The sequence below is a fragment of the Tetrao urogallus genome (assembly GCF_951394365.1).
Source record: "Tetrao urogallus genome assembly, chromosome: 1".
Lineage (NCBI taxonomy): Eukaryota > Metazoa > Chordata > Aves > Galliformes > Phasianidae > Tetrao > Tetrao urogallus.
In genome coordinates, this window is record NC_136813.1 from 124,527,005 (window position 1) to 124,554,779 (window position 27,775).

A 27,775-nucleotide genomic window follows, 5' to 3' on the forward strand; every position below is an offset into this window, starting at 1 on the left:
GTTGGAGTTCATAAGTCTGTTCAAGGAAAAAGTATGATTCCACAAAATCTATGAGTGAAGGAGTGTGAATTTGAAATGTCTCCACTGAAGTCAAATAGAGTAGTACCAGATTTGTACCAGAAATCATTCAAAAATTTTCATTGCTATAGGCAAGATTACACGGCTAGCACATTTCTAACCATTTTCCTAATAGCAGTAAAATAGGCTTAGTATATCATTAATAATTATTACATTTTCTTTGAAAAGAAACTTCTCATTAAAAGAAAAATAAGTCTTTGTGACCCGTTCATCCTAATTTTCATGATTTTCAATTTACAGTGTCAGGGTTTAGACTGCACAGAACTTTCTTATCTGCAAATAGAATGTAGACCCACATACGTACCATCCTTTGTCAGCATTTTGCTTTTGGGGTCAAGACCATTATATAAGTAAACTTTTTTTGTTACAGACAGTCATTCTGAAAAATTAAAAGAAAAGATAGTAAAGTTAGCTCCCTGGCAGTTTATGTGGATTTGAGATACCATTGTCCAATTAAAAAAAGAAGTTTTTCCCCTTTCGTTTCTGGGAATGATTATGGATTGATATCCTGATCTTTGCGATGATCTCAGTGTGGATATACACACAGACCTGTGTTGAACTGAATCATGGTTTGTAACGGTTCATGGTGCTGCCTTTATGAAGACTTTATTAGCTAAGTACATAAGCTGAAAACACAGGACTTACTTTCTTCCTTCGTCTTTTATTTTTAGCAAAAAGTTTATACGGGATCTTCAAAAATATTGCACTGCTGAAGTAAATTTAACTATCTAGAGCTCAAAACTCTCATATGTACAGATATATATATCTATCTCATATATATATAACGATATATATATGTATCTATATGTATACATATTAATTCAAGTATAATTTGCCAAATCCTATTGCTATCTGACAAATCGATATAGAAGATCAGGCTTTCTGTTTGGATCCTTGAAGTATCATTTACATTTTTACGTGCTTTCTGTAGAGTGTATCGCCTTCCAAAACTAAAAAATGTGCTGTATTCAGAGTATTTTCTTTTAATTAGAAGAAGGCACCTAAATAACATTACAAAGATTTTGCACAGCTGCAATCCCAGAACTGTGGAATGCTGAAGTTAAGAATTCAATAAGAACGGTAATTCAGCCGTGTTGTACTAAGGCAGTATTTCCCACTGGGTTTGTTGATGGGCAGGTGGCTCAATATTGCTGAGTAGCCTGCCTAAAAAATAAATACAGCAAGCTTATGGGATGTTATGTACATTCAGATGAACATTTCTTGGTAAAATTATTGCTTCCTTTCTTCTATTTTAACAGTAAAATTATAAGTCAAATTTAAACATGCTTAATGTGAATTTTTGGCAAAGACTTCATGCTCCTTCCCCAGGCTTATGCTCAAAGAAGCTGCTTTCGGTAACAACAAGCAGTCATGAGAGCTGAGTTCATCAAATAAATTGCTTTCTCCATGGAGGTTGGCACCATCAGGCCATTTTTCTTTTCCCCTGCTTTTGTGTTTTTCGTCCCCCTTCTCCATCCCTGGCTACGAAACATTGCTCTTCCCCTTGCCTTTATTTTGTTGCTTTCTTCCTCACATATTTCAACCAGCAGAAAACTTTCTTCGTGCTGGTTAGCAAGTTGAATTAGCTCTGCTATGTGTCTGACAAAAAGAACTGTGTGACAGTGAGCAATAAGATCGTCTCAAGCTGTCACTCCCCTCACGTTTCCAGAGTGACTGAAGAATGCATAATAAAAATCAGAGCCTGAACTGCTAAACCAGCTCTGAGCCCTTTGGGCAGAATGATGTGGAAGGCACTCTTCATTTCTTGTAGCTGATGGGAGCCTGTGTGGGCCATTCCAGCAGGCAAGGGTTCCTCAGTCGGTACAGAACAATGGTCATTTCTCCCATTATTTTTCTTCCCACCACCTTCTCATCCCAGCCTTCATATCCTGCAGTAGGGATGCAGCAGCAGTGCCTTTACTGCCATGCCTCTGCTGGAGGTTTTGCTCCTGCTCGATCTAGCTTGAGAGAGTCAAGGCTCTGCTGTACATACACTTTCCCCTTAACTGAAATATGCTTTCAGAGACAGTAAACAGAGAATAAGTAATTTGAAGGCATTAGTCATTAAAAACAACATCGACCTGGAAGAGCTTAGGAGTTTAACAGTAAACCCTATGAATAAGCTGTGTAACAGACTCTAGGTGTGATCACAGTTGCAGAGCAGTGTTGTGCAGCTCAGTGAGACCGTACTCATTTGTGCAGGAGGTGGAGATCATTAATTGGGTTTGATTTTTGAATAAAGCTTCAAGCCGCAGAACAGGTATCTTCATCTTAATGCAGTTTGCATAGCTGAACTTTTTTCTTAAAGAAACTTAGAGTGTGATCTAATGACTGAAGAAAAATGCTGACTCTTTCTTTTGATAAAAATAACAGGGTCTTAAAAAAAGATACTAACCAGTAAATAAGGTGATGGAAGCTGTGTTTAAGGATAGGTATTTGGCGCAGCTCTTCATCCTCTTGTGGAAGGAGGCATGGATCTTCTAAAGCAAGAAAGTCATTAATTTCATGCAACATTCCATTGCCAGAATACTTGTCCACAGTGTCATCAAACTGTGTTTGTGTATCCAAGGTTGCCCAGATGGGGATGCGCAAGCAGCAAGAAGTAAAGACAGTTCTCTGAAAAGTCTGAATGCTGTGAGATAGCATTATATTAAGTGGTGCCCTGAAAAGCCTTGGAGCTGTGGTGACAGCAGAAAATTCTGCTTTCCTTCTGCTTATTCCTCTCTGATACGTCCAACTAGCTTTGCTACCACATGTGGACTTCCTTGTCAATGAGGATGAATAACACAGAAGCAGTGAAGAATTTGGTTGCAGGGTTGTGTTCACAACAGATTTGAGATTTAGAAAGGTGCCTTTTTTTGGTACAAGTTTGGCACAGGGGGGGAAAGAAAAAATACATATGCATATGTCTTGCAGAAACTTCAGTTACATCCATGCACACTGTGATTTTACTGGGTGATTATATGGAAAAATAAAAGCGTTCCACTGTTTAGGTTAGCTAGAGAGCAGTAACTATCCAGGATTATTGAGCTAAGGCGCAGCAAGTTTGAAGTCAAATGAACTTGGAGGTTGCATACAGTGCTTGGCTTTTATATAAAGCAAGCTCAAGGTTGAATGCAGCATTCAAGTTGTAAAATGGATGTAGAACGGGTAAAAAAACCTGCAATTACTTCAGTGACGATCCATTCAGGTTAAGAATTTTCATCTTTGCTGTTGCCATAGCAATCTGTTCCCCTGTCACTACCACATTAAAAATCCATTCTGTAAAACTGTTGTTGCCAATATTGAACACATAACAGACAAAAACATTTTTTTAATAGCTTAGATATCTTATTTGCAGTGGGAAGAAGACCTAGATCTTAAAGAGATGCATGTGTACTTAAAAAGAAAAAAAAGATTAGTATTTCTGTAGTACATTGAAGGAACACAATGTTTGCGCTGCATTATTTATGTCAGTGTAAAATAGTTTGCAAATAATACAGCAATGCAGTGTCAGTTGAACTCAAATAATTTGAACTCTTCTGCTAAGCTACAACAAACCCATATGTTCCCAAGTTAAGTATTTATTTTGGTAACATGCTGTAGGAGCAGGCTTGTGAAACTACATGGCTATTTAACCTTCTGCAAGGTTCAGATCACTGAGTCTGATTCTCTACAGGGATTGATTTTGGAGGTTTCACCTGTACTGGAATAATTAGAGAATGGGAGAGGAGTTGTGGCTGCTTACAGTTCTATGTATGTGATCTAAGCTGAAATTACTCGTCTACCAAGCTCATCAATGACTTCAGATGGGCGTTGAATTGTAGGAACAGGTCCTTAAGCTTTTATTAGTGCATCTAAATGAGGGGTGATGGAGAAGAATTTGTAATTCAAAGCTAACATAGGAAGAGATGGTCTGACAAATCTATTTATTAAAGCTGATTAATATTCAATTATCTTTCAGTAAAAAAAGAGATACATACCTGTGTGCGCATGTACAGATACATGTTTATATGTATTTACTCAGGGCTGAGATGCAGAAGTTCTCTAAAATCACAAATAATAAATGATATAAAATAATAAAAACTCAGGAATTGACTAATGAAGTCGTAAGATAGCAAGCAGTAGAAAATTGAACATACAGCCTTTAGTCTGATCACCAACAATGTAAATCTCATCCCTATTTGTGGCTCAGCATCTCTGGTCTTTGTCCTTTAAATTTTTATGTTCTGTCCATGTTCTTTGTTTCATGTTTTATGTCTTACACTTGCCAATGTCCCCACACACTTCTGCTTCTCAGTTAACTCTGAGAGCTTGGATCAAGGGAGAGTGTTGATTTTATTCAGAAGAAGCATTGGAGAAGATAAAGCCAATAGTTGCAATGCTATTGAGCATTAATAGAATTAATGGTGAGAAATGATTCTATTTTTTTAGCTGCATTTAGCAGGATCTTCTAAACTTTCCCCCTTTTTTTTTAACACAAGCTTAACTATTTTTTGTTCTTTAATGCAACTGTATCCTTCACTTTTGAGGTGTCAGGATTAGTTTTCTTTTAAGATATTATTAATTGTTACATATTGTAGCACTACTCGTTGGGGCTGTCTGAACAAGATGCTTCCTATTTTATTATGTTGGCCCATGACATCTGAGGGTGATGCTGGTGGTATGACAGTAGAAGTTGAACCCTCCCATCAATATTTCATTACATTTTGTTGTTGTGTGACAGATGGCAGCAGAGGGGCAGTCTGGCAAAATGGTGTCTGAGATGGAAGTGCATATGAAGCAAAGGTATGCAACTGAATTCCTCCATGTGGAAAAAATGGCATCCTTTGATATTCATCAATGCTTGCTCAGTGCTGATGGAGACCAAACCATGGATCTTAGCACAGAGAGGTGGTGGGGATTGCATTTCAGTAGTGGTGACAGCAGCATGAAATCCATATCCCAGACAGCCATGGAGATTTTTATGAGCGCAGCATGCAGGCTCCTGTTCATTGTTGGCAAAAATGCATAACTAATGATGGAGAGTATGTTGAAAAATAGTTTTCTGTAGCTGAGAATGTGCTCTATCAAATAGTGTTATTGTGCTCTTCGTATCTGATGTAGTTTCCTTGGAAATAAACAGAAAGTATTACTTTTGGAGCAACCTACATCCATATTATTTAACTTGCTTCTCTTCACCTGTTTTTGCAATTCAAAATGTGACCCTTCAGAACATGCTACTGGGTGACATTTACTCAAGGGCTTAAACTGCAGATCTCGTACACAGTGAACTTGCTTGTTTGTAGGCAAACAGAAACTTGGCTCTTAATTTCCCCCTGTCACTTCTCATTTTGGTTCTCTTTCCACACTGTAGGTATTTCAGGGGGTCAGCAGAAAAACCCAAGCAGACTTAGATAGAAGAAAGATTTGAAGTTATCTTTGACTTTTATAGACCTTTTTTATTAAAATGCTCAGAGCTGTAAATGTAGTAATAAGAAACTCATTTATCTTGACAAAAGTGCTGCCATAAACTATTCAGCACTCATAAAATAACCTTTTAAATTATTGTTTCTGCTGGTATCGATAAATTCATACAAAGTGCTTAAAGGTCAGGCATTGCCAGAAAAATGTCTTTTCAGCTTGTTAATTAAAGGTTTATAAGAATGTGCACCAGCTTGCTCTTTGGACAAATTGGAAAAAGGGAAGGAGAAAATAAAACCCTGCACGGGTGGAAATTAAGGTGTGGGATTAGTGAGTGATGAGTGTTTGATCCTTCAGGCTCACCACGGCAAGCCTGGACAGTTTGGGAGTGAAAATAGTTGTCACTGACCTAAAAGTTGGCTGAGTCAAATGTGGCTCTACATCAACAGACAAGATGACATTAATCAACAGTGTGGATCAGACACTTGAAATAGGAAGTCTGTCTTGCTTTTCCACCTGTACAGAAGTTTAGCCCTTACAACGTTATTTTGCCTCCAAATGTCAGTTTTTTCATCACTGAAATGGAGACAGTAGTACTGAGTTCTCTGAGATAAAAGACGAGATGTGTTCTAGGAACAGTTCAGAGTTTTCTGTTGCTGAATTCTGCTTGTACAACATCTTGACCTATTTATTTTCCATGCTGAGAGACAATAACAAACTAACACAAAGAGTGAATATTAAAATAGATTCTTAAATAGACTCCTGTCTGAATGTACTACAGTGCCATTATTACTGAGTGAGATCAAAATTTTGAATTTTCCCTCAGCCATGTGATTTATGCGCTGACACTGCTTGAATATTAAACAACAGATCCTTACCATAAAAACATTTGTAAACAGTAGGCTGCATCTTTGTCACTGAAAATTTCATAACCCGAGAATGCCGTAATTTGTTTTTGCTCTCTTGAGATGGCTGCAGAACTCCTACTTCAGGAAAATAAATCTGAAGAATTTTTTCAGGGCGCAGGTTACAGAACTAATGATAGTTCATTTCTCTGATACCCACAGACAATACATCCTGCCTTTGTTTTCAGGTGAAGCCAAGAGAACGGCATAGAGCAGTTTTATGGCTTTTTTTTTGGTTTCTTATCATTCATGTTCACAGCTCCAGCGCTGTGTGTTTTTAAACATAACAGAACTGGCACAGCAATGCACCTAGAGGCTGAGATGAGCTCCTTTCTCAGAGGATAGAGGCATTCTATTCCAGACACATTTTTTTTTTCTCCTCGTGATTGATATTTGAAGTAGTACAAAAAAGGAGATTTGTTACTCACGTGAAGTTTCTGTGCATCCTAACAGTTGATAACCACATCTTATCTAACTTCTGAGTAATTTGATTCTTATCTTTATAGTCAATTCCCAATTTCATTCAGTGTCAGCACTTCTGATTTTGATACATGGTATTCTGTTGGACGGTGTGAAAATCCTTGCAAATCCAGTCATATCTGCAGGAATATGAATATCTGAATATGAGTTTTCAAGGTCTGTGGTGGCATGTATAGAAAAGGTAAGAAGCCACACTTTAAGCATGACCTTCCTGAAGGAGGAACTTCTTGTTACAGTTTGCAGTTGTGGGTTATGTGCAGTCCATGAGAAGTTGTGATGTTTGCAGGGAAAACCTGGGCTCACTGCATTACCAAAGAAATCTCATTTTATTAATTAATAGTGCTGGGATGCAGAGAAAATGTACATCATATTGCATGAAATATGTAAATTTTCAGATTATCTGAGTTTGTAAATTCCTTTTTGTTGTCCATTGTAAAAGGCAAAACAACTGAGCTGAGTTAACGTAGCTCATGATAATACAAAACAGGGAGTAGTACTACATCTACTAGGTGGCCATACAGCAAGTGGCTTCTCAAGTTCTCCTTCCCTTCAGGAATTCCTTGTGTCATCCTCCCCAGCGTGTAAGACCATCATATGGTAGAGAGGGCAAACAAGCCATTCACGCAGATAGTTTTTTGTATCCTTCCTGTTTCTATTCTATATGTCCCTCTATAGGGAACGCTGCAGTGGAAACACCCCATTCACTTCCTCACTTTGCTGACAGTACTCATGTGGGAAGGTAAAACTTGCTAATTCCTGTGTCTTGAGGTAGAAATGGTGTTGGTTTTTTTTTTTCTCTCTTTGGTCAAGACAAATTTTGGGGTATATTTTTACTTGGGCAATCCAGGCGGGTACTGATAATCTATGAGCACTCAGGAAAAATGATCTTGCATGCTTACAGATATACAACTCTCCTTGGTGATTGACTCTGGCAATTTTTAAACTTTCTTGAAGATACAAAACCACACAACCAAGTATCTCAAAGAAAAGCGGCGGTGTTGAAACATAAGCTCTGTATGACAGGTTTATTAAAAATATTATGCATGAAAATGCATGGCATTCTTATCAAACACTGTAGTTAAAATGAAGCAGACTATTTTATGACTCTGATTTTGAAGTCTGAGAAGAACACATCAACACGGACCTAACACAGTCTTTCTTTGCTTGAACTGACTTAATTATACTTTCATTTTTATTGACAAATTTCATTATCAGTTTGGGGTAACATCAGCATATTTTATTTTGCTGTCCATGATCCAATATCTTTGTTCTGAGGAGACTTAAGTTCAGAGAAATTCACTGGAACCTGTTTTTCTTTTGTTATTAGTCGTTTCTAGCAACCAAATACATTTTTTCAGGTTTGTTTTGTGTGTTTTTTTTTTTTTCCAGTGACTATGTCTCCCATGCTCTTATAATGGCAGTCATGTTCTTGCATATATTGCCACATTATTCCAACAGCAATTAGGAAACATTAGATAGAAGTTATACAAACTTGTCTTAAGAATACTGGCCAGTTAACTAAAATATGAACTGCATAACAGGGTGAATGAGTGGAAGAAGGTAAAGGGGAAAAGCTAGAAATATTCTTTAGATGTAGGACCCACTGAGTTATCTATCTTTTTTTTTTGGAGGAAAGAAGTACAAGCTATTTACAACATCTCAGATTCAGTATTTCAGAAGCATCTGTGGGTGTCTTGAAAAAGATCTACCATTCAGACTGTCTGAAATAAATGTCATACCTCTATCTACATCACTATAGATGGATGAAAAGCCAGCAAAGTAGTGAGGCTGAACAGTCACTGAGATTTTTTTAGGGGGAGAGGGGGAATTTAAATGTATTTGACAGTATTACAAAAGCATGTTTTACTTGTTCTGTTGATGTCCTTCTGTATTCATAAGTGAGAAAGACATTACTGGGTTAACAGGCTCTCTGCTTAGAAAAGTATCTTTATGAGAAAGACATTTACTCATTGAAGGAACTATATCAGATCTCTTAAATAAGTTTTTAATCAAATTCTTATTTGAGGGAAGGGTGAATACAGTTAGATGGTAATAGCTGCTGCATTGGCCCAAATGGATGCTGTCATGGAATCAAAGAATGGACTGGGTTGAAAAGGACCACAATGATCATGTAGTGTCAGCCCTCCTACCATATGCAGGGTCGCCAACCACCAGACCAGGCTGCCCAGAGCCACATCCAGCCTGGCCTTGAATGCCTCCAGGGATGGGGCATCCACAGCCTCCTTGGGCAACCTGTTCCAGTGTGTCACCACCCTCTGGGTGAACAACTTCCTCCTAATATCTAACCTAAAGGTCCCCATCTCAGTTTAAGACCATTCCCCACCCTCATAAACAGCTGTCCTAGATGAATGTTATGCTACAGTGCGTTAAAGCACATTTATAAGTAGCTTCCCATTTTAATAATTCAGTATTTAATGTTTACTAAACACAGTGAACTTCTCTTATGACCCTGGCAACCATGCAATGCATCACCTTCTAGTGCACATTTTGAAGTCTTGTGATGGTGCATTTCACCTTTCTTTTGAAAACAAGCCTAGACAGTCTTCTGTTGTTGCCACATGATTGTTTGCTGTGTGTACCAAAAAAAATACACCCAATGCACAATAATGAGGCACATCCTTCGCACTCATAGTTAGGAGGTGCTCTAAGAAGGCACTGGCTTTAATGAACAGTTCTTTTAAGTTAAGGAGAAGGGAAAGTAACTCTTTAGTCCAAGTGGATTGGGAAGGGAAGCTCTGTGTAGAGTAGAGCCTGGGCAAGCTATGCCTGTATTTTAATCCTTGTTCTATTGTTTTGTGTTTGTTGGTTTTTTTTCAACAGACTTTGGGAACTATCACTGCAGTGCCCATTAAGGTTCCTCAGGTCAGCTCCTTGCAGAGGTTGGCAGGACAAGGACCAGCAGTGCTACCTCAGGTACGAAATACAGTTCCATGTGTTGTTTAATATGCATTCAGCTGTGTTCCCATCTAGTGCCAAAGTCTGTGTAGGTTTGCACACCCATTTGACTGAACAAATTTAGTAGATCTTGTATGTTACTGGGCAACTCACCTTCAGTGAGTTGAAAAGCAGAGCTATGATTTTCTCCAATTTGTGAAGAAAAGAAATATCAGATATATTTTTGGGAGTATACTGTTAGCACAATGAAAAGTCATAAGAAAAAAAACAACTCAGATGCATTGTGAAAGAACAAAATACATATGGCAAACTGTAAATTTAGGCTTTGTAAAATGAATCACAAATCATGGATGCAAAAATCTGCAAATCTGTAATTAAAAAAGGGAGGTGGAAGTATTAACCTTTCTGTTCAGGATTTAGACTCAAACATTCTTTTTCTAACTTACTTACTTTATCTCTGTTTATCCCAGTATAGAGTTTTGTCTCAACTAACCCAGATGCCAGACTGAGAGTCTGTGTAGACGTGAAAGTATTAGGTCATCTATGCTCACACTTTGAGACCTGAATTTTCTTTTCTGAATATCCAGCATAGTTTCCCTAATCATACACTTTGTTCCCCATTTCAGCCCTTCTTCTCAAAAGCTTTAGATGTCATTTTCAACATGTGTAGTGGTTATTCTTTCTGAGTCATGATTATTAAGTGCAGATGTATTGCTCTTTGTGTAGCCCTCAGAGGTCTATTTTTCATATTTGAACATTTTTCTAACATTGAATTCAATGTTAGGTCTTCCTATTGTTCCTTTATTTATTTTTTTTTCTAATATTTTCTTAGTGGCAGAATCTAGTAGCAGATCTATGAACTAAATCTGCCTGGAGGAAGGAGTATTTGTATTTCCAAGATAAAGTTCTTAAATTCTCTCTTTAAATTACATTTTGTAGAAAACAAAGCTGTGAACATAAAGTGAAGGTCATAGTTTTCTTATCAAGTTCAAGTCTTTGCTTTTCAGCTGTTCTTATGGCATAATGACACATTGATTCTTTGCCATTTTGGGGTGTCAAAGATGAGCAGATTGTTCCTGGAAATAGATGAAGTTCAAGAGCATTGGAAAGACCTGTAACAGGGACTTAAATTATTGTTAAGGTTATGTTTTAGCAGTGATGATGGCATTGCAAATGCTGCACTTAGTGAAGCATCGATGTTCTTATACTTGTGTTTAACAGAAAAATTTTCCTTGTGTTAGATTCAATTTTGAAGAGTTGAAAAAAGTGGAATAACATGTTTTTTTATCTATCTTTCTCTTGAGCTCATGGCAGTATTTGTATTTGTATTTCTCTTTTTTGTTTGTGTTCTAGAACAGTCTTTAATTTCAAGCCTGTTTTTGCAATTGTACTTGGTATTAATGAAATATCAATGTTTCTGCAGCCGCCTTGCACCATAGTTTACTAAATTTTCTATTTCATACAGACAACATTGGAAATAACCACACAGCAATCTCACTTCTATCAGAACTACAACTAAAGTATGCAGCTACATGTAAGACCTCATTATCAGGAGTACTTATGTTCTATGTGTTTTCTGAGTTTTCACAGGCCTAGATCTCCTTCAGCAATAGCCTCCCCCACTTGCAAGCTGTCTCCTCTGCAGCTCATTCTGGTCTGTATGTTCATCTCCTGCTCAAAGCCTGCAGAGAACTTTAAAATTTCCATACCATTTCCTGGAGAAGAACTCTCCCACCCTCCAAAACTTTCTGCTTGATGTTTAACAAAGATCAAGTTTTCATTCTGAAATTATTTTGGAAATGAAGGGATGTTTAGTATCTTCCAGGAGGAGCTGGAAAACATGCTTTACTGAGTCCTGTCACAATCCATGTTCTCTTAGCTATTGTGCATCAGTTTTGGTTACAGGGCAGGCTGGCTACTAACCTTATTTTGTCCCCCCTGGGTGACCTCCATAGCTTGCGTACCTTGTTCTGAGTTGGTGGTGCAATGCCACTATTCCAGGACTGATTTTCTGAGAGGCAGCTTTGTCACTGTTGCCCAAACATATTAACAAGTAGGGCTTGAATGAGTTTGGCATTTGCTAAAACCTTACTCCAGTGCCCTCGTAGCAGCAAATTAAAGGGACAGCTTTTTCACAACAAACCAGAATTCATTACACCTCTAGAATACAACCTATCACACAAAAGGCTGAAGCAGTACAATGTCCATATTCATGCATATTATCCAAGGCTGAACATTGTTCTGCATCCTAACCTTCCCCAACCTCCACCTGTGCAACGTCTGGCTTTACTAATGAAGAGCCCTAAGAGCAATGAAATCATTGCAGCAAAGGTTTCAGTAAACCCAAAGCCCACCACCATGCCTACCTTCTTACTCAAGCAGCTAAGTTTAACTGCAGTTTGTGCTACTGTAGTATCAGGTACAGGGACAATCTCTTGGACTGGCTTAATCATGTCTATATGTTCCTCTCTTCTTATCTATGGAGTGGTTTAAGGCCTGATATGGCCCTTTGTATTTATATTTTGATGCTTTCATTGTTCCTCATCAAGACTCTTGATTTACCTCAATGCAGTCAACCAGAAAATCACCATACAAGTAAACCGAGGCACTTAGCTATACTTACAGGAAACAATACATGCAGCTTTCTCATTCTCCACATTTGTATGGATACAAATTACAAATTTATTTTGATCATTTGAATGGGTTTATGATATGGCCCCCTGGGAGCTCTTCCATATGGGGAATAAAGATTCAAAATTTGCATATTCACAAATGATAGCAAAATCCCATCACTTTTTGCAGTACTGCTATTAAAGAGAGCACAAACAAACATTAATTACAAGTTCATTGCATAATACAAACAATATTTCTTTAGGCATTCATTATTTGCCAAAACAAGATTCTTTGGCAGACTTTTTTCTAAATTTTTTTTTCCAGAATATGCGGTTATTTTTGTTTTCATCAAATAAATACAATTTCTGCTATGGGCTGCAATGTTTGGGATTTTAATTCTATAGAATAATAGAATATTTCAATTTGAAAGGGATTCACAGTGGATCGACAAGCCCAACTCATGATCCCACCCAGTACCACCCAAAGCAAAACTCCTCTGCTCTGGGCTCAAGAGGGACCAAGGAACCTCAGCTGATTCTCATACATCTTCCTCTCCAGACCTTTCACCATCTTTGCAGCCCTCCTTTGGATGCTCTCTAATAGTTTTATGTTCTTCTTGTATTGTGATGCCCAAACCTGCACACAGGACTTGAGATGAGTACATTAAAGTGTAGAGCAGAGCAGGACAATCCAGATTTAATTTTTCATCTTACATTGGCCTTTGAGGCTTTCAGTTGAGTGAGATATTTTTAAACTGCAGACTCTCCACTTCACTCTCAGAAACAACTTGTGGAGTTCTTATACTGAAACACACAGGTGATGCGCTCTAATTCTCAAGCTGTTCCTCTGCTCGATGGCACTCATTAACTGTAAGGAGGGGTGGCCCCTTTGCAGGCTGGGGCTCCAGATTCCAGCTGAGGTGCAGAAGATCTGTTTGTTTGAACCTTTTTACATAGAAATGTCACTCAGTGTATCCACTTGAAGGCACATGAAAAAAAAATCTTAGTTTCAGTTCTTCCAGCGGAGCATTTTCAATAAAGCAGTCAAGGTATTAAAATAAACCTCCCATTTTGTTGTCTGTAATTTGGGCCCAATCCAGTTCTTGTTGAAATTAATAGAGAGATTGTGATGATTTGAAGAGCAGTTAAATCAGATTATAATGCTATTTCCCTGACCTATTTTTCCACTCTTGGTTGAAGGCAGGGCTTGAGATTGCTTTGCTCATGACATTCCTGACTAGAATAGTGCAGAGCTGTGTGGCAGAAGCACATGGTGGAACTATCACATAGATTAATGGTGAACAGAAACAGGAACTGTTTTACATAACATGTGCATGTTTTTCAATAGACCCTAGCCAATTCTGCTGTCAAGTGCTGCCTATTTTCTCTCTTCAGGAGTGATTTTATTGCATGTCATTCAGTAGCATCTGCATTCAGTCACTAGACTGTAGGCTGCATTGGGGCAGAAATGGCTTTGTTACCATACTTTTTTTCTTTGCAGGTACAGCATGAGCCCAACCAGAGGCTGTGGTCTCTACATGTTCCCATAACCTAAAAGCACATTTGCATTTATAACACTTCTTGTCATAGTTATCATCCGCACAGTTCCACTAGCAGCTGCTACTTCTCTTCACATGTGTACCCAAACCAACTCCTGGCTTCCTTGGTGACAGTACTTGTGGAAAATTTCTTGAAAGGAAAACAACCCTTCTAGCCAGCACCTGCGCTGTGCAATAGCAGGAAAAGTGCTCTCACAGACTGGTCTGTGGCAAAGCACCTCACTGTTTGTATCCTAAGTCTAAAACAATCATTACTTTCTAATGTAATATGTGAAGACTGGGCATAGGCATAAAAAAATGGAAAAAATATTATTACTATATGTGAGTTGGCCTTTGTAAAGCTGGGAAAGAAGCTGTCTGATGTGCATGTCTGTATCAGAAGTTAAACTGAATTGTTCAAGAGAGACAAAAGTGTTTTATTGTTTGTTTGAGTATGGAACAATGGAATTGGGCAAAGTCATTATTACAGTGTCAGAGGAGAAAAGGACTATAATCCCCTAAGTCATGTCGTGCACCTTTCTGCTACATAACCTACTGCACTTCAAAAGGGATGTGTTGGAATGCTAGTGGAGAAGGAGGCATAATCTAATTCAAGGTATCTTAATCAGCATGGTGTATAACCTAGCAAAGGGTTTTCCAATAATATTTAATATTCATTGCCTGTATGCATGCAGAAAGCATGGAAACAAAATTGCAAAAAGCAAAGGGAAAGGTTTGCATAGGTCTGGCTGAAAAATGTAGCCCTTAAAAAATATACTGTTAAGCTGTTTTATTCTATATAAGGTTTTATACTGTGCTTGTCACTGTATTTGGAACGCCTTCCAGTAAGCAGAAAGATTAACATCTGTTGTAAGCTATTTCTTCTCTCATGCTTTCCCTTTGGGAAGAAGCATGTGCAGCTGAGTGTTCTGGTTAGCGTTTCTTTTTATCAGTTTGCTGATTTTTAATAGGCATGTTACTATTAATTACATGCCTCTGTATATTTCTGTCAAAGGAGGGTAACACAGAAAATATTTATTGTCAAAATGATACAGTTTATGTTCTGTGCTCTTAGAGAAGAAGGTTGAGTCCTCTCCCTGTGTAAGCATCAGTCTGGCTGAAGAGATTCACTGCACCATGGATGCATGACCTCTTCCGCTTTTCATACAGAGTTTCATGGGAAGATAGAATGGGGGAGGGTGGGATGGTATGGAATAGAATAAAACAGAACAGATCAGAACAGAATGGAATGGAATGTTTGAAGGGACCTTCAGAGATCATGGAGTCGGACTGCCTGACCACTTTGGGATTAGCCCAGTCAAAGTATGTTTTTGAGGGCATTGCTAAAATACTCCTTGAACACTGACAGACATGGGCACCAACCACCTCTATAGGAAGTCTGCTCCAGTGCTTGAGCACCCTCATTATGAAAAAATGGCAATTTGTGGGAATCTTGGTGACCTGCTTATGGATAGGTCTGATAGGCAGGCTGCGTTGCTGATAGAATCATGGGTTTTCTGGAGCATACAGAGTGCTTCATGCTAGGTATTTTGCATTGCTCTAGTGCAGCCAAGATGGAAGAAGATGTGAATAAGGTGCTGTGATTATAACTGTTCCTTGTAGATGAGACTGTGCTGGCAGTTGGCCCTGGCAAGAAATCCAGTTTGCTGGAAAAAGTTGAGTATGTACATGAAGTAAAATGGGCTGTACCCAGATACAAACTTTCCAAAATACCTCCCTCTGTTTTCTCTATCTGATTTTCTGTTCATTATGAGGGAACCGATCTGTGGTAGTTGTGAAGGAGAAGAACTGGATGTTACTTGTCCTTGACTTCTTTAGAGCTAACCAGTGTCATGAGCATTTTGAAAAGAATCTGGAAAAGACCGATCTCCACGATAGTCTGCAAATAAGAACCAAAAATATCCATACAACCTCCAGGAAAGATTGAAGCAGTTCTAACATTCAACATTGTGCCTTCTCCGCTGTTAAAGTCTCATGCTTCTCCAGATAAAGTTTTTTTGGTTTTGACAAGTCAGGGCTGGTCAGATTATTATAACGTGCCATTATTATCTAGAATCACAAAAAGATTTTAATGTGATGGGCAACATTAAACTGTGACATTCCCATCTTTAAAGTGACAGCAGAATGCCACTTAGGGAAACGCAGCTGTGTGGGATGGTCCAGAGCCCAACCCTAAATGTATAAGGATAGGAAGAAAGTGGACAGATGTTCACTGGGTTGTGCCTAAAGTCTTCATGGACACCTTGTAGATAAATTAAAGCAAGTTAATCACAGATGAGTATCTGAGAGAGAAGCAAGCTGGCTTGTGATACTGAAGAGAGTAGAAATAGAAGTGAGTTATTGACTGGTGTGTTTAATCACAGTCTAGCTTTTATATTTCTATTGTAATGCTAAACAATAAGGATTACATTCTTTTCTCAGAGGCACACAGATAACTGTATATTCAAGAACAGGATCACTGTGCAGAAGGAAAAAGCAGAAATCCTTGTCAACTTCAATCCGTACTTGTTAATTTTTTTTTAAATTATATTGATTTTAATTTGCTGGTTTAATAGTAGTTTTCCCCTTTGTAAATGGATAAGAGCTACTTTATGAATCATCATCTCAATAGCTCCAATGCCAAACTAGAAAATACAGTCAGTATAATTGAGGAGAAAATGTGGGTTTCATTAGCAAAAGTCAGTTAAGTTCCTGTGAAAATGCAGTTTGTGTTTGAAATGCTGATAATGTTTTTAATAAAGAACTCCCACCTGACTGCCTCCCACCAACATCTGCAGAAAGCAGAGATGGCAGATTCCAGCACGAACAACACTCTCAGTTTCTCTTTCTGTAGCATCAAGCAAGGCTGAAGGAGAAGAAAAAAATGAGATGAAATACTTTAATTAACCCAAAAATTATGCAGGGGTTATGTTACCTGGGTGTTCCCTTGTCACTAAAGTTGTCTATCCACGACTAACAAGTTGAAATACCAATAAACAGTAGGTGTGTGATCCAGAGGAAAATATCTAGTGTAGAGCATATGATTTGGAAAAAAAAAAAAAAGTCAAAATATAACAGAATGATTCTTCATTTGCATGGCAGGTAGAATGAGAGACTAAGTTTCATTCTCGGGTGCTAACTGTGGTTCTGGCCAACATGAATTTCTGTTGATTTCAGTGAAGAAAAAGACTTCTTCCCTGTTTCAGCCTTTCCAGAGCAGCAAGGATTGGAAATGTGGGCTGCAGAACTTGCTAGAGTTTCACCCTTCATTTCATACGATTCTTCTCCTATCTCAGGGACAGATGAAGACACTAAAGAGAGTCTGATATTTTGTGGGGGTGGGGTTCATTGAGCAGAGTCATCTTGCTCAGCATTTTTTCATAGTACACACTGAAGATAAAACTTTTTTTTTGTGAGGCTCCATCAATGGGAAGGAAGAAAAGTCCATGTGGATCTGCAGTCACTTGTGTTTTTGAATCTTGCCATTGTGGCAAGAAAATAATCTGTGTTTATTTTGACTGTGATCAGACCAATCTGATGACAACAGAAGCTAATCAAGAAAGATACTAAAAATCAATAAAACTAGAAATGCTTTTATTTGGGGCTGCTGGATGTTAGGGTATGTCATTACTGTGAAGTTATGAAGAACCTGTTTTTCTGCCCAATTTTTATTGATTTAAAAAAAAGATGGAGAAAGTCAGTCCTCAGCTGACATAAATAGATACAGCTTTACTGAAGTCACTGTGCATCTGTTCATTCTGGTGAAGGTTATAATTACCCCATATTGCAATCATTTTATCAGCCATAGCTAATGTTTTCTGTGTGATCCTCTAAAGCTTTTCAAGAATGAAAGCTCTGTCTGCTGCTCCCAGCACTTTGCCTCTGTGACATATGAATTGTGCCAAATACATTTTGAGTTTTTGTTTTTAAGCTCCGAGTACAAGGGTGAAGTGAAAATAAAGTGTGAATAATGGTCTTTCTCTCAAAGGCAATGTGATATTGCGTTGAGCTGAAAAATTTGCTCTCATACATATCGCCCCTGCCAGTATGAAGGGCTGATTGATGCTGAGCACGATCCAGCTTATATCTAGTACTGGGAAGGGGGAGGGCTTTTCAGTGCTGCTGACAAAGCTATAGCAACATCCAGGACTGGAGGCTGAACTTAGGCAAAATTCAACCTTGCAATAAAATGCCACTTGCAAGCATGATAAAATATTAGAAGTTTTTGGGGCTGACAATGAATTCATCATTAAGAAGTCCTTCGTATTTTCTGTTAAAATCAAATTTCAGTTTCTGGGATAAATTGCATGGCCATTTCGTGACTTGGAGGATCATGATGATCTCTTTTGGTTTTTGTAATTGAAGTTCTCTTGATATCTTTCCTTTCTCACTGGGCCACAAAGACATTGTATTTGCCAGAATTCTCAGAGAACCTGCAGATCTGCACAGAGATAACAATTCTCATTAAGTCCCGTCCTAAAGGACTACAAATCATTGCCCACAGAGATGTGAATAATTGTGTTTTCATTCTCATCTCTCCCGTACTTGCTTGGGTTGGGTCTTGACGACTTGTTTTGTAAGGGTTTTTCTTTTTTACCTTTTTCTTTACTACAGCACAGGAGTGGTTTACCTGATAGGACATAGATTGCCCATAATCACAGTTGATTCTGTCAGTGGTGACGCATATCAGGCTCTGCCACTGCAGCCACTTAGCCATACGTGCACCTTGTGGTATGCAACAATTTCTGCACTTGAGAACTGGAATGATGTTTCAGTGTAATGGAAGCCTTTGGCTTCACATAGGGGCATCTAAATGGAGTTTAATGATATGGGATGCTCAAGAAGGCATGCTAGTCACAAGAGCTGATTCCCTTCTGATCTCAAACTCTTTAAAATACATGAAATTAGAGGTTGCTGAACAAAAGAGCACTCTGCATCTCTCACTGGATCTGGCTCCCTGTTTTTTGCCAGTCTGAAAAGCCACCTAATGAATTCCCAGGTCTGGAAATATCTGCTCTTGCAGGTTACTTGAGAAGTACCATGGTTGTCTGAATAATGCTGCCTAAAATAAAATGTTGTTATTGAGGTTATTGATCAAACTTGAGAACAACGTGACATTGTGAAATCACTGTATTCAAGCATCAGCTCTTCCTCTACTACATTTATAGCCCTGGTAGTATCACATTCTGTTTTGACAGCTGTCAGAAGTTAAATGAAAGATATTTGAGGAGAGGAAGTGTTGAGCTACAGGAGAAACAGTTGCAGTTTCTCTTTGTGACACACATGCTGTCTGTTACTCTTCCTCTTCCCTTCTCCTCTTCCAAACTTAGGCCCCTTTTATTTGCCATGACTTCTGGTGGGGGCTGGTACCATGCAACCTGTGCTACTTGCAGTGGAAGAGGATTTTCATCATCTTGTATGTAAAAGACAGTCCATACTCTGCTCCTATATTTTCTCCTGTTCCTTGGTGACTCTTAGACGACTGCTTTGCAGTGCAGGGAAGCAATCTGTTAGCTCACTCTTTATCTTTTTTCTTCCCAATTGACACAGTTTATTCTTATTACTGTAGCAGGTAATGTGAAACTCTGTTAGAGATCTTCCCCTTAGCACTACTGCACACTTAACACTCAGTGCTACGATTCATAGGTGTTAGAGCACTGTGGATAGGAAGGGGTTTCTACGCATGTTTTCTTTTTTTGGATCCATGTCTGTGGGCTGTGGAAAGAAATATTGTTTAAACTTTAACTTATTTTTGCTTTAATTTGTGCTAGGAGCACCTTAAACTTTCCCGATATCAACTCTTAATTGCTCTGTAATAAGTGTGCTTTCACAACTATGAATTTGTCAGAGAATTTGCGGAGCCTTGGAATAGGAAGAGCGCTATACCTTCTTTGTATCACAAGGTGGCAGAAAATGCCCGGCTTATCTTCTTCATAGTCTCATAGAGTAGCTTGGATTCTTGTGCTGTACCACTGAGAAATTGTATTGGATACATCAATACACAGACCTTTTTAGGGAATAAGTTACTTTGAAATATTAAGTCTGCATAAGCGGGCAGGAAGATCTTATTATATAGGAAAGTCATATGCAGACATCCACAACTTGCAGAATTTGCATAATTGCATAAAAAGCCTGTATAAAATCTGTTGAAGTATTACACTCAACAATATATATATAGGTAATGGTGTAGAAAAGATAGCTATAGAGTTAGAGTATATATAGGAACTTAATTTTCAGTAGACTTTTGATTAAATGTAAACATGCAAGTGACAGTGACAGATAACAGTAGATCTACATAGACTGCCTGACAGTTTTTGGCTAAAAAAACTACTGAGACGATTTGTTATCAGACTTGATTATTTCTCAGGGACTGTTACATCGAGTCTTTGATCTGAGAGCTACTATTTATTTTCTCTCTCTCACCCTCTGTGTATGTGAGCTTATCTGTTTGTGTGCTTGCAATATTTCTGCTGGTAACTGGTGTTGCATTAATTTACAATTAAAAAACATTGAAGAAGAAATAGAAACATTTAGAAGTTTGCCAGACAGCTTAGAATTAAATTTCGATTTTTTTTTGGCGGAGAGAATACATTTTAACTGTATTTTGCCAAGCGTCTCAGACTTCTTCTGAATAATGGCACTATTTCTGTGATTGTGTCTCTGAGCACATGGGCTTGAACAGCTTGTTAAAGGCTTACATATGAGAGACTTACATAAGGTATAGGAGGGAAAATGGTATTATTATGAAAGTGTAAAAATAGATATTACAATATCTGCTTGTGTAATTGACTGATCCAGACATGAACAAGGTGCATTAAGTGTCTGTCTCTGCTTCATGCTGCGATTGCACTGGGCGGTTTTTCATGTAAGAAGCATTAGTTTTGTGAAATGCCTGAGTGAGGATGGTTTTAAACCAAACCTCTGGGCATTGCTTTTGAAAATTAGATCATTACCAAGTTGTCATAATGAAGTTAAATATAAACTCCTGTCTAAAATATCTTGGACAAGATATTTGTCTGGTATCTTAACTAAGTAAATTAAGTAATCCCTATGTTAAATGTGTGAATGTGAACTCACTGAATAGAGGAAAAATAGAAAAAAAAAATAAAATTGGGTTCTTGTCAGAATATCTTGACTGTGGTTTGTCCTAGTTTAGTGTAGTTTTGAGACATTTTGCATCTGAAAGTCCTTTCAGTGTCAATCCAAAGCTGTGAGTGAACATCCTGGCTTCCAGCTTTGTTGCTTATCTATTGCCACACCTTGGGCATAGCCTCCAGCCTGGCTCGACTTACTTTTTCACTTTCCATTTGCCTTAATTGCTTGTAGTTCATACACCCCTAAGATGGACTGTAATTCTGATGCATATTTGTACTGTTCATTGAATTTAGGACCAAGTGGTAACTGAGGGCTAAGCTACTGAAACACAAAGAGCTGAAATACATATGTCACAAGTATTCTTCTTGAGATATGGGTATGGCTCCTCCTTGACTGAGGCTGATGGCCAGCCCTGAGAGGTGATTTTCCCTACATCAGTACATCCCTGTCTTTTCATTCAGTGGTGTATTAAGGCTGGAGGATGGATGCAGCAGAACTGGAAGGGCACAGGCAGCTGTTTCCAGTGCCTGTCTGCTGCAGCTTGTCATTTTGTTTCACAGTATGGAGGGTGCGAGAAGTGACAGGATGAAATAAGCACACAAGGAGCCAGCTGCTTTATGTGGCCATGTTAACGAATAAGCCAGGAGTGAAGTTAACTTCATGTGAAGCAGTTTAAATTATTTATTTTCAATTCTAGAACTGTAGTTACCACGTTGTTCAGTCAGAGCCCTGTTGACAGGCTGACATTAATTACTCCACTGGAAACACATCACATTAGCTGGAAACTATTGTTTTCAGCTATCATTCATTGTTCCATGTAAAGGTGCAGCCTGCACAAACACTGGCAAATGGCTTCCCCTCCATCCGTGGAAGTGCCTTCTGTGCTCACCCACAACAGTGAATCAACTCTTTACTTACAGCAACAAAATATTAAGTTCAGCAGTTGTGGGCATTTTTTTTTCTCCCTTTCTGCTTTGGATGGAACATCCTTACTGAGAACCAAATGTGGCTCAAGTAACTTGTATGGATGTGTGCTAATAAAAGGGTGGGACTGACTTTTTTCTCCCTTCTTGTTCAGCATTGCAATGAGTTAGGGACTACAGAGTGGCTCAGTTGAGGAGTGGAGGGAATACATCTACAGGCAAATGAATAGCTGTCAACCTGGAGTTGCAGTGTTACGTTTTTGTAGATGCTCTTGTTGCATGGCTAACACAATTTTAGTCTATGGGCAGAGTTTATCCCATATGTTGGATTATGCCCAATAACATCTAATTTTTTTTTCAGGTTAGGCCAAAGACCCTGATTCCAGACAGCCTCCCTATTTCCCCATGCAGAGACCAACCATCCAAGCAGCCTCCAACCTTCCAAAAGGCGACCGTCGTCAGCATCAAAAATCCCAGCCCTGCCCTCCCCACTGCCAACAACACCGTCAGCCATGTAGAGACGCCTAACAGCCAGGCACAGAGCGTCACCGATCCTACCCCTCTCTCATCGCCTCTGAGCAGTGCCGGTGTGGCCTACGCCATCATCTCCACCTCCCCCAGCAATGCAGCCCCTATCAGCACCAGCGCTACTGTCTCTGTGGTCAATGACAGCATCAAAGTGCAGCCACTCCTCATCAGCACCGATAGCAAGGTAGGTTCAGTTTCTTGCTGCCTTCAAGTTGCCAAACAAGAGAATTATGATGCAGATGTGAGCAGGATGTTCACAGAATCACTGAGGTGGGAAGGGATTTCTGCTGTGTCCCAGCTCAAGCTGGGACACCGTGAGCAGTGTGCTCAGGACCACATCCATGTGGCTTCTGGAGATTTCTGAGGAGACTTCACAACCTCTGGGCAACCTGTGCCAATGCTCTGACACCTGCACAGCAGAGAATTGCTTCCTGGTATTCAGAGGGAACCTCCTCTGCTCCAATTTGTGCCCATTGGCTCTGATTCTGGCACTGGGCACCATTGAGAAGAGCCCACTTCCTTCTTCTGTCTACCTTCTCTTCATGGATTTGTGCATGTTGAATAGATCCCCTGAAGCGTCCTCTTCTCCAGGCTGACAAGGCCCGCTGTTTCAGCCTTTCCTCACGAAACTGCTTGAGTTTATTGATAGCCTGTAATTGGACTCTTTCCAGTAAGTGCCTGTCCCCCTCGTCCTGCACAGCTCTGTATGGAATAGTGCCAGTGGTTTCTGAGAAAGGAAATATTCAGAAAGCAATGAGAAAATCCTTAGCAGGACACATGGATGCCAGTAAACATTTATCAGTGTAAATAGCTTGTTTTTAGTGGGATTAAAATGCATCAGTATGTAACTTGACGTTATGATCTTCCCTTTTCTTAAACCATTTCTTATTAATATTTCTGATTTCTGTGCAGGTTCAAATGTCCTATGGACTCCTTCTTCAATTATATGGTGATATCAGTTATATCAACTGGTCCCAGGGGAGTGTATCAAATAATCAAGCATTCCCTTCTACTTTTCCAAGGGCAAGCCGAATGAAATGAGAGATTAGACTTTCAAAACTGATCAACAAATCAGTAGGAAAAAATCAAGTTATAAATTTATTGTTTCCTGTTTGTACAGTTTTTCAGCTTTGAAATACAACAACTTCACCACTCGTGTCCCAGAAATAGATTCAATAAAGTCTGCCAATATAACCAGCAGACATTCATTGTAATTTGCTGCTAGGATCCTGCTGCTCTGGATATTATTGGCAGCACAGGTTCTCATAGAGAACTAACAAAGAATACAGGATGCAGTATGGTTTGTGAATAAATAAAACTAAGCATCTCTTCCATACTTCTCTAAAATTATTTGTTTTTCTTTCTCAAACTAGCTACTGGTTAAAAAAAAATACCTTTTCATGCTATTGAGTCTTTTAGAGTAACTGAGTGGAAATCAAGTATTCATATATGACAGTTAAATAAATTGGTTGAAGGTTAGCAATTAGATGGAAGAGACTCCGTGTTGAAATCCAATAGCTTTCATCAAGAAGGTGACCTTGGGAAACTTCCATACTCCTCTATGAAGCTTTGATTATGGGTGTAAAGTCACATGGGTAGTTCTGGCATCAAAAATTGTCTTTCTTTCCTTTTAATTTAATGCCTTGCGAGGTAATGTTATTTGTAACTGTGAATCTTTATGTAGTAAATCAGACAGTATTAGATGCATGCACAAGAAATCTGTGTAGTAATTCCTATAGCAAAGGTTCTAAAACTCAATTAATTCTAATTTAAAAAGTATATTTTACTTTGTCTATGCAAAACTGGATGTCCACCACTCATAATCCATAAATACTAAGGACTCAACTCTGATCTCAGTTACAACAGTATTATTGAGGTGAGGAGCACCTTCCCTCCACTCCATGTGTACTTACTCTGAAATAACACTGAGATGACTGAGGTCAGGCTTTACTTTGAATGTGTAGTAGTTCCATCTCTTCTATGTGTATGTGAAGTGAATTAAAGGAAACAATTTAGAATCACTGACAACCTGGATAGTAAATTTAGGCCACTAAAACATCTTCAGTAGCCCTCTGAATACAGTGTCCTGATTTGCAGAGATGTTCATGTCAAATGGCTCCCTTAGGCTGCTGCTAGTTTATGATGCATCTATAAAGATTAATTTGTGGAAAGTTTAGTAGAGATTTAGAGACCTAAGCTAGGTATCTAGTTCTTGATACTATTGACTTGTGATTTGCATTTATTATATACATAGGTATCAACTAACCATTCCGTGAAGAATCAAGTTTTAGGCAGAAAATTCCAGTTTCGTGTAGTGAATTCTGTTCTTTTATTTGTATGTTGTCTTTTAGGTTATCATTATTCAGCCTCAAGTCCAAACCCAGACAGAAAGTAAAGTGGAGACAAAGAAACCTCCTGAAGAGTCAGCTCAGGGACCCCCTGCTACCAAAAAGAAAAAGGAGGAAAATCCAGAGGTGATTTATTTTATTATTATTATTGTAATAAATGTGTTACAGTATGGTTGAATTCTAGAGACCATTTCTAAACACTTTTCTGCATGCATATATAATTACTGTATTTGTGCTTGTGATTCATTGCAAATGGAGTGATTCCTGCCCAAGAGAGCTGCTCTGACAGTTTTGGTTTGCATCATTCAAATCTTCCATTGTCACAGAATGTAAGAATTGTAGGTCTTACAATGATCCAGGCACCTTGTATGAATATAGTTGTATTTCTTCTAAAAGACATATACAAGCTGATAATATTTTATTTTATGCTAGCAAATAACTAACGCCAGCTTTACAGGCTGTATATGAGATCAAATTAATATTTCTTTCTGTAAGCTGATCTTTTATGTGTTTGTTCTCTTTGTAATGAATTTTACAATCTAGATTGCACGTAGCAACATATTTCCTTGCATTTGCTGTGTGCTTGCCATCCGACGTGCATGTTCTCTCTCTGAATAAAAGGCAGGCTATAGGGTTAAAACTCTTTCATGAACTGTATTTACTATGTAAATGAAAAATACAAATCAGAAGATGTAGAAATGGAGACTATGTTTAATAGGCATTTTGGTTTTACTAGATATATTCAAATTAGATTGTGTGTACTTCTGAGGCAATTTGAGAAATTATGCAATCTGAATTTACTTCTGATGTTGAAATGCTCAGATCACATGACATCCTAACCTTGTTAGTCTAATATGCTTGTAGCAAGAAGGCATCCTTGGAGCTGTAGGTATAAGAGGACTATTGCAATGTAAGTTTTTAATGTTATGTGAGCAGTGTGAGTGGTAGTTCGTTTTGCCATTTTGAGAGGCTTGTATACTTAAAAGACTGTTAAGGAATAAATATTGTGACTTCTGGCCTGCAATGTCACAGCTTTATGCAGAAGCCCTGCTGAACAACACTTACAAAATCTCCCCAGCTTAAAATCTGGCTTTTTGTATGAATCTTCATTGTTACTGAATGATGGGACCACATGAATCTATTTTCTTTAGAGAAGTGTTTCCAAATTATTATTATTGTGCAGCACCTGGTAGGCAGAAAAATTCAAGCAGAATCTACCTAGTGGGTAGATTCTGCTTTGAAAAAGAATCTACCTGAAGGAAAAACTTCATCTTTTCTTTGCCCATAACTTATCCCCTGCAAAAGTATATTGAGCAAATATCTTCCAGAGGGATGCAGGAAGAGACCACCTGACACATGTTGATATATAGCATTTTTAAATGTAATGAGCTTTCTGTTAAATTGCTAACAAGTATGTCCTGGTGTCAATGGTCTCTTTAGTTGCCTTTTTGTAACCAAGATCACTGTTCCTATAGTACATACAGGAGGCCTCAGCAAACACGTTTTTCTGGTAGGATGCTGAAGCCATGCCCTTAAGTATGACTTTTTTTTTTTCTTTTCTTAGATTTGTTTTAGAGTCATAAATATGTAGGTCTAGAGTTACTTTCTTTTGTTCTTTGAAAGTAAACTTTAGTTGATTATAATGTATTTGAGCAATTAGTGTAATTAGAGCTAACAACATAATTAGTGTAAACACATGTAATGACATAAATAGAACACGCAATTATCAAATGAAATGGTTTTGTAAAAATCTTTGTTTTGCTTTGTGAAAAGACATAATACTGCATATTTCTAAAAGCAGTCGTGGCTATTTAACAGATGATTAAATTTGAGACAAAGAGATACTGTGATCTTTTCTTAAGGAAAACAAGCAATCTAGGCATTTCTCTCCGCACCTTTGTCTTCAAAGCACAAAACTGAGGCAGGAACTCAAGTATGTCTCAATATAAATGTCCGTTGTGAGAGACTGGGATTGAACAAATTGCATTTAAAATTCAAAATAAATAATCCAGAAATAACCAGACCTTCCAGTAGCCAGGAGTTCCATCTGCAATTCCTGAGTTCCTAAGCAAACAAGAGATCGAGGATGCTGGCTGTCTTTTGTTCTTGCCTTGAACTTTCTGCTGGGAAGCCGACCCCAGCTAGAAATTAAGGAATTATTCTAGGGAGCAGTTCTGTTATTTTTGTGTCATTAGTGTGTGGTTGTTGTTGTTTTACTGAGTTTAGTACAGAAAGAGACGGTCAGAATTGCACAAAACATTTTGCATTTCATTTTGTGTGTCAGTAAAATGTTACATTTCTGGTAGATTTCTAGCATTTTTTTATTTAAAAGAAAAATTAATGCCAGAAATGCTGGTTGTTTAGCTAACGGTGATTTTAATTCTATCTAACAAGGACAAAGAGATACTCATTGCTATTTTGGACTAAATGCTAGTGATTAAAAAGCTGAAAAAACTAAAGGATCACTTTAGTGGATTCCTGCGCAGAGAAAAAACAGCATTGCATTGCCATTACTCTGTGGTACTTGAAAGCAAAGCTCTGCAGTGGAAGCAGTATTTTGAATTTAATCCAATGGGCTGCATGAGCATGAAATAGCAAAACCCATTTTAAAGATGCTGTTAATATAATATGCTTGTTAAAATGAATGCAGCTTTTACTGAATCCTTTAAAAAAAATCCATCTTTCAAACAACTATAAAAGCTAATGCTTCCTTTCTTTAATAGTGAGATAATTATCAAGTCCATTTATGAAAGCTCTTCATATGTTAAGCAAGTATGCTGTCATTACTTTTAATTAGATATATATTTGAATATTGTTAGTATAAAGAGAGAAAATTGTTTAGCAAGCATTCCTGTACACAAATAATGTTAGTTTAGATGTCAGAAAATACATGCTCCCTTTACAGCCTGATCTTTGGGTAAGATAGACAATCTATGCTCCATTGGGAAAATACAATTTCACATTAACCAT

At 38.2% G+C, this 27,775-nt stretch overlaps 1 protein-coding gene across 3 annotated transcripts in view; it reads left to right on the forward strand.

Annotated features, from left to right (window-relative positions):
• Nucleotides 1–27,775, forward strand: part of PHF21B (PHD finger protein 21B) — a gene marked incomplete at both ends in the record, with an annotated part of 155,891 nt that overhangs the window by 106,302 nt on the left and 21,814 nt on the right. For all 3 annotated transcript variants that reach the window (XM_079549197.1, XM_079549198.1, XM_079549199.1), the window contains 3 exons: nucleotides 9,687–9,779; nucleotides 22,291–22,641; nucleotides 24,809–24,931. In XM_079549197.1, coding sequence (XP_079405323.1) covers nucleotides 9,687–9,779; nucleotides 22,291–22,641; nucleotides 24,809–24,931 — 567 coding nt within the window. The remainder of the gene's footprint in view (nucleotides 1–9,686; nucleotides 9,780–22,290; nucleotides 22,642–24,808; nucleotides 24,932–27,775) is intronic.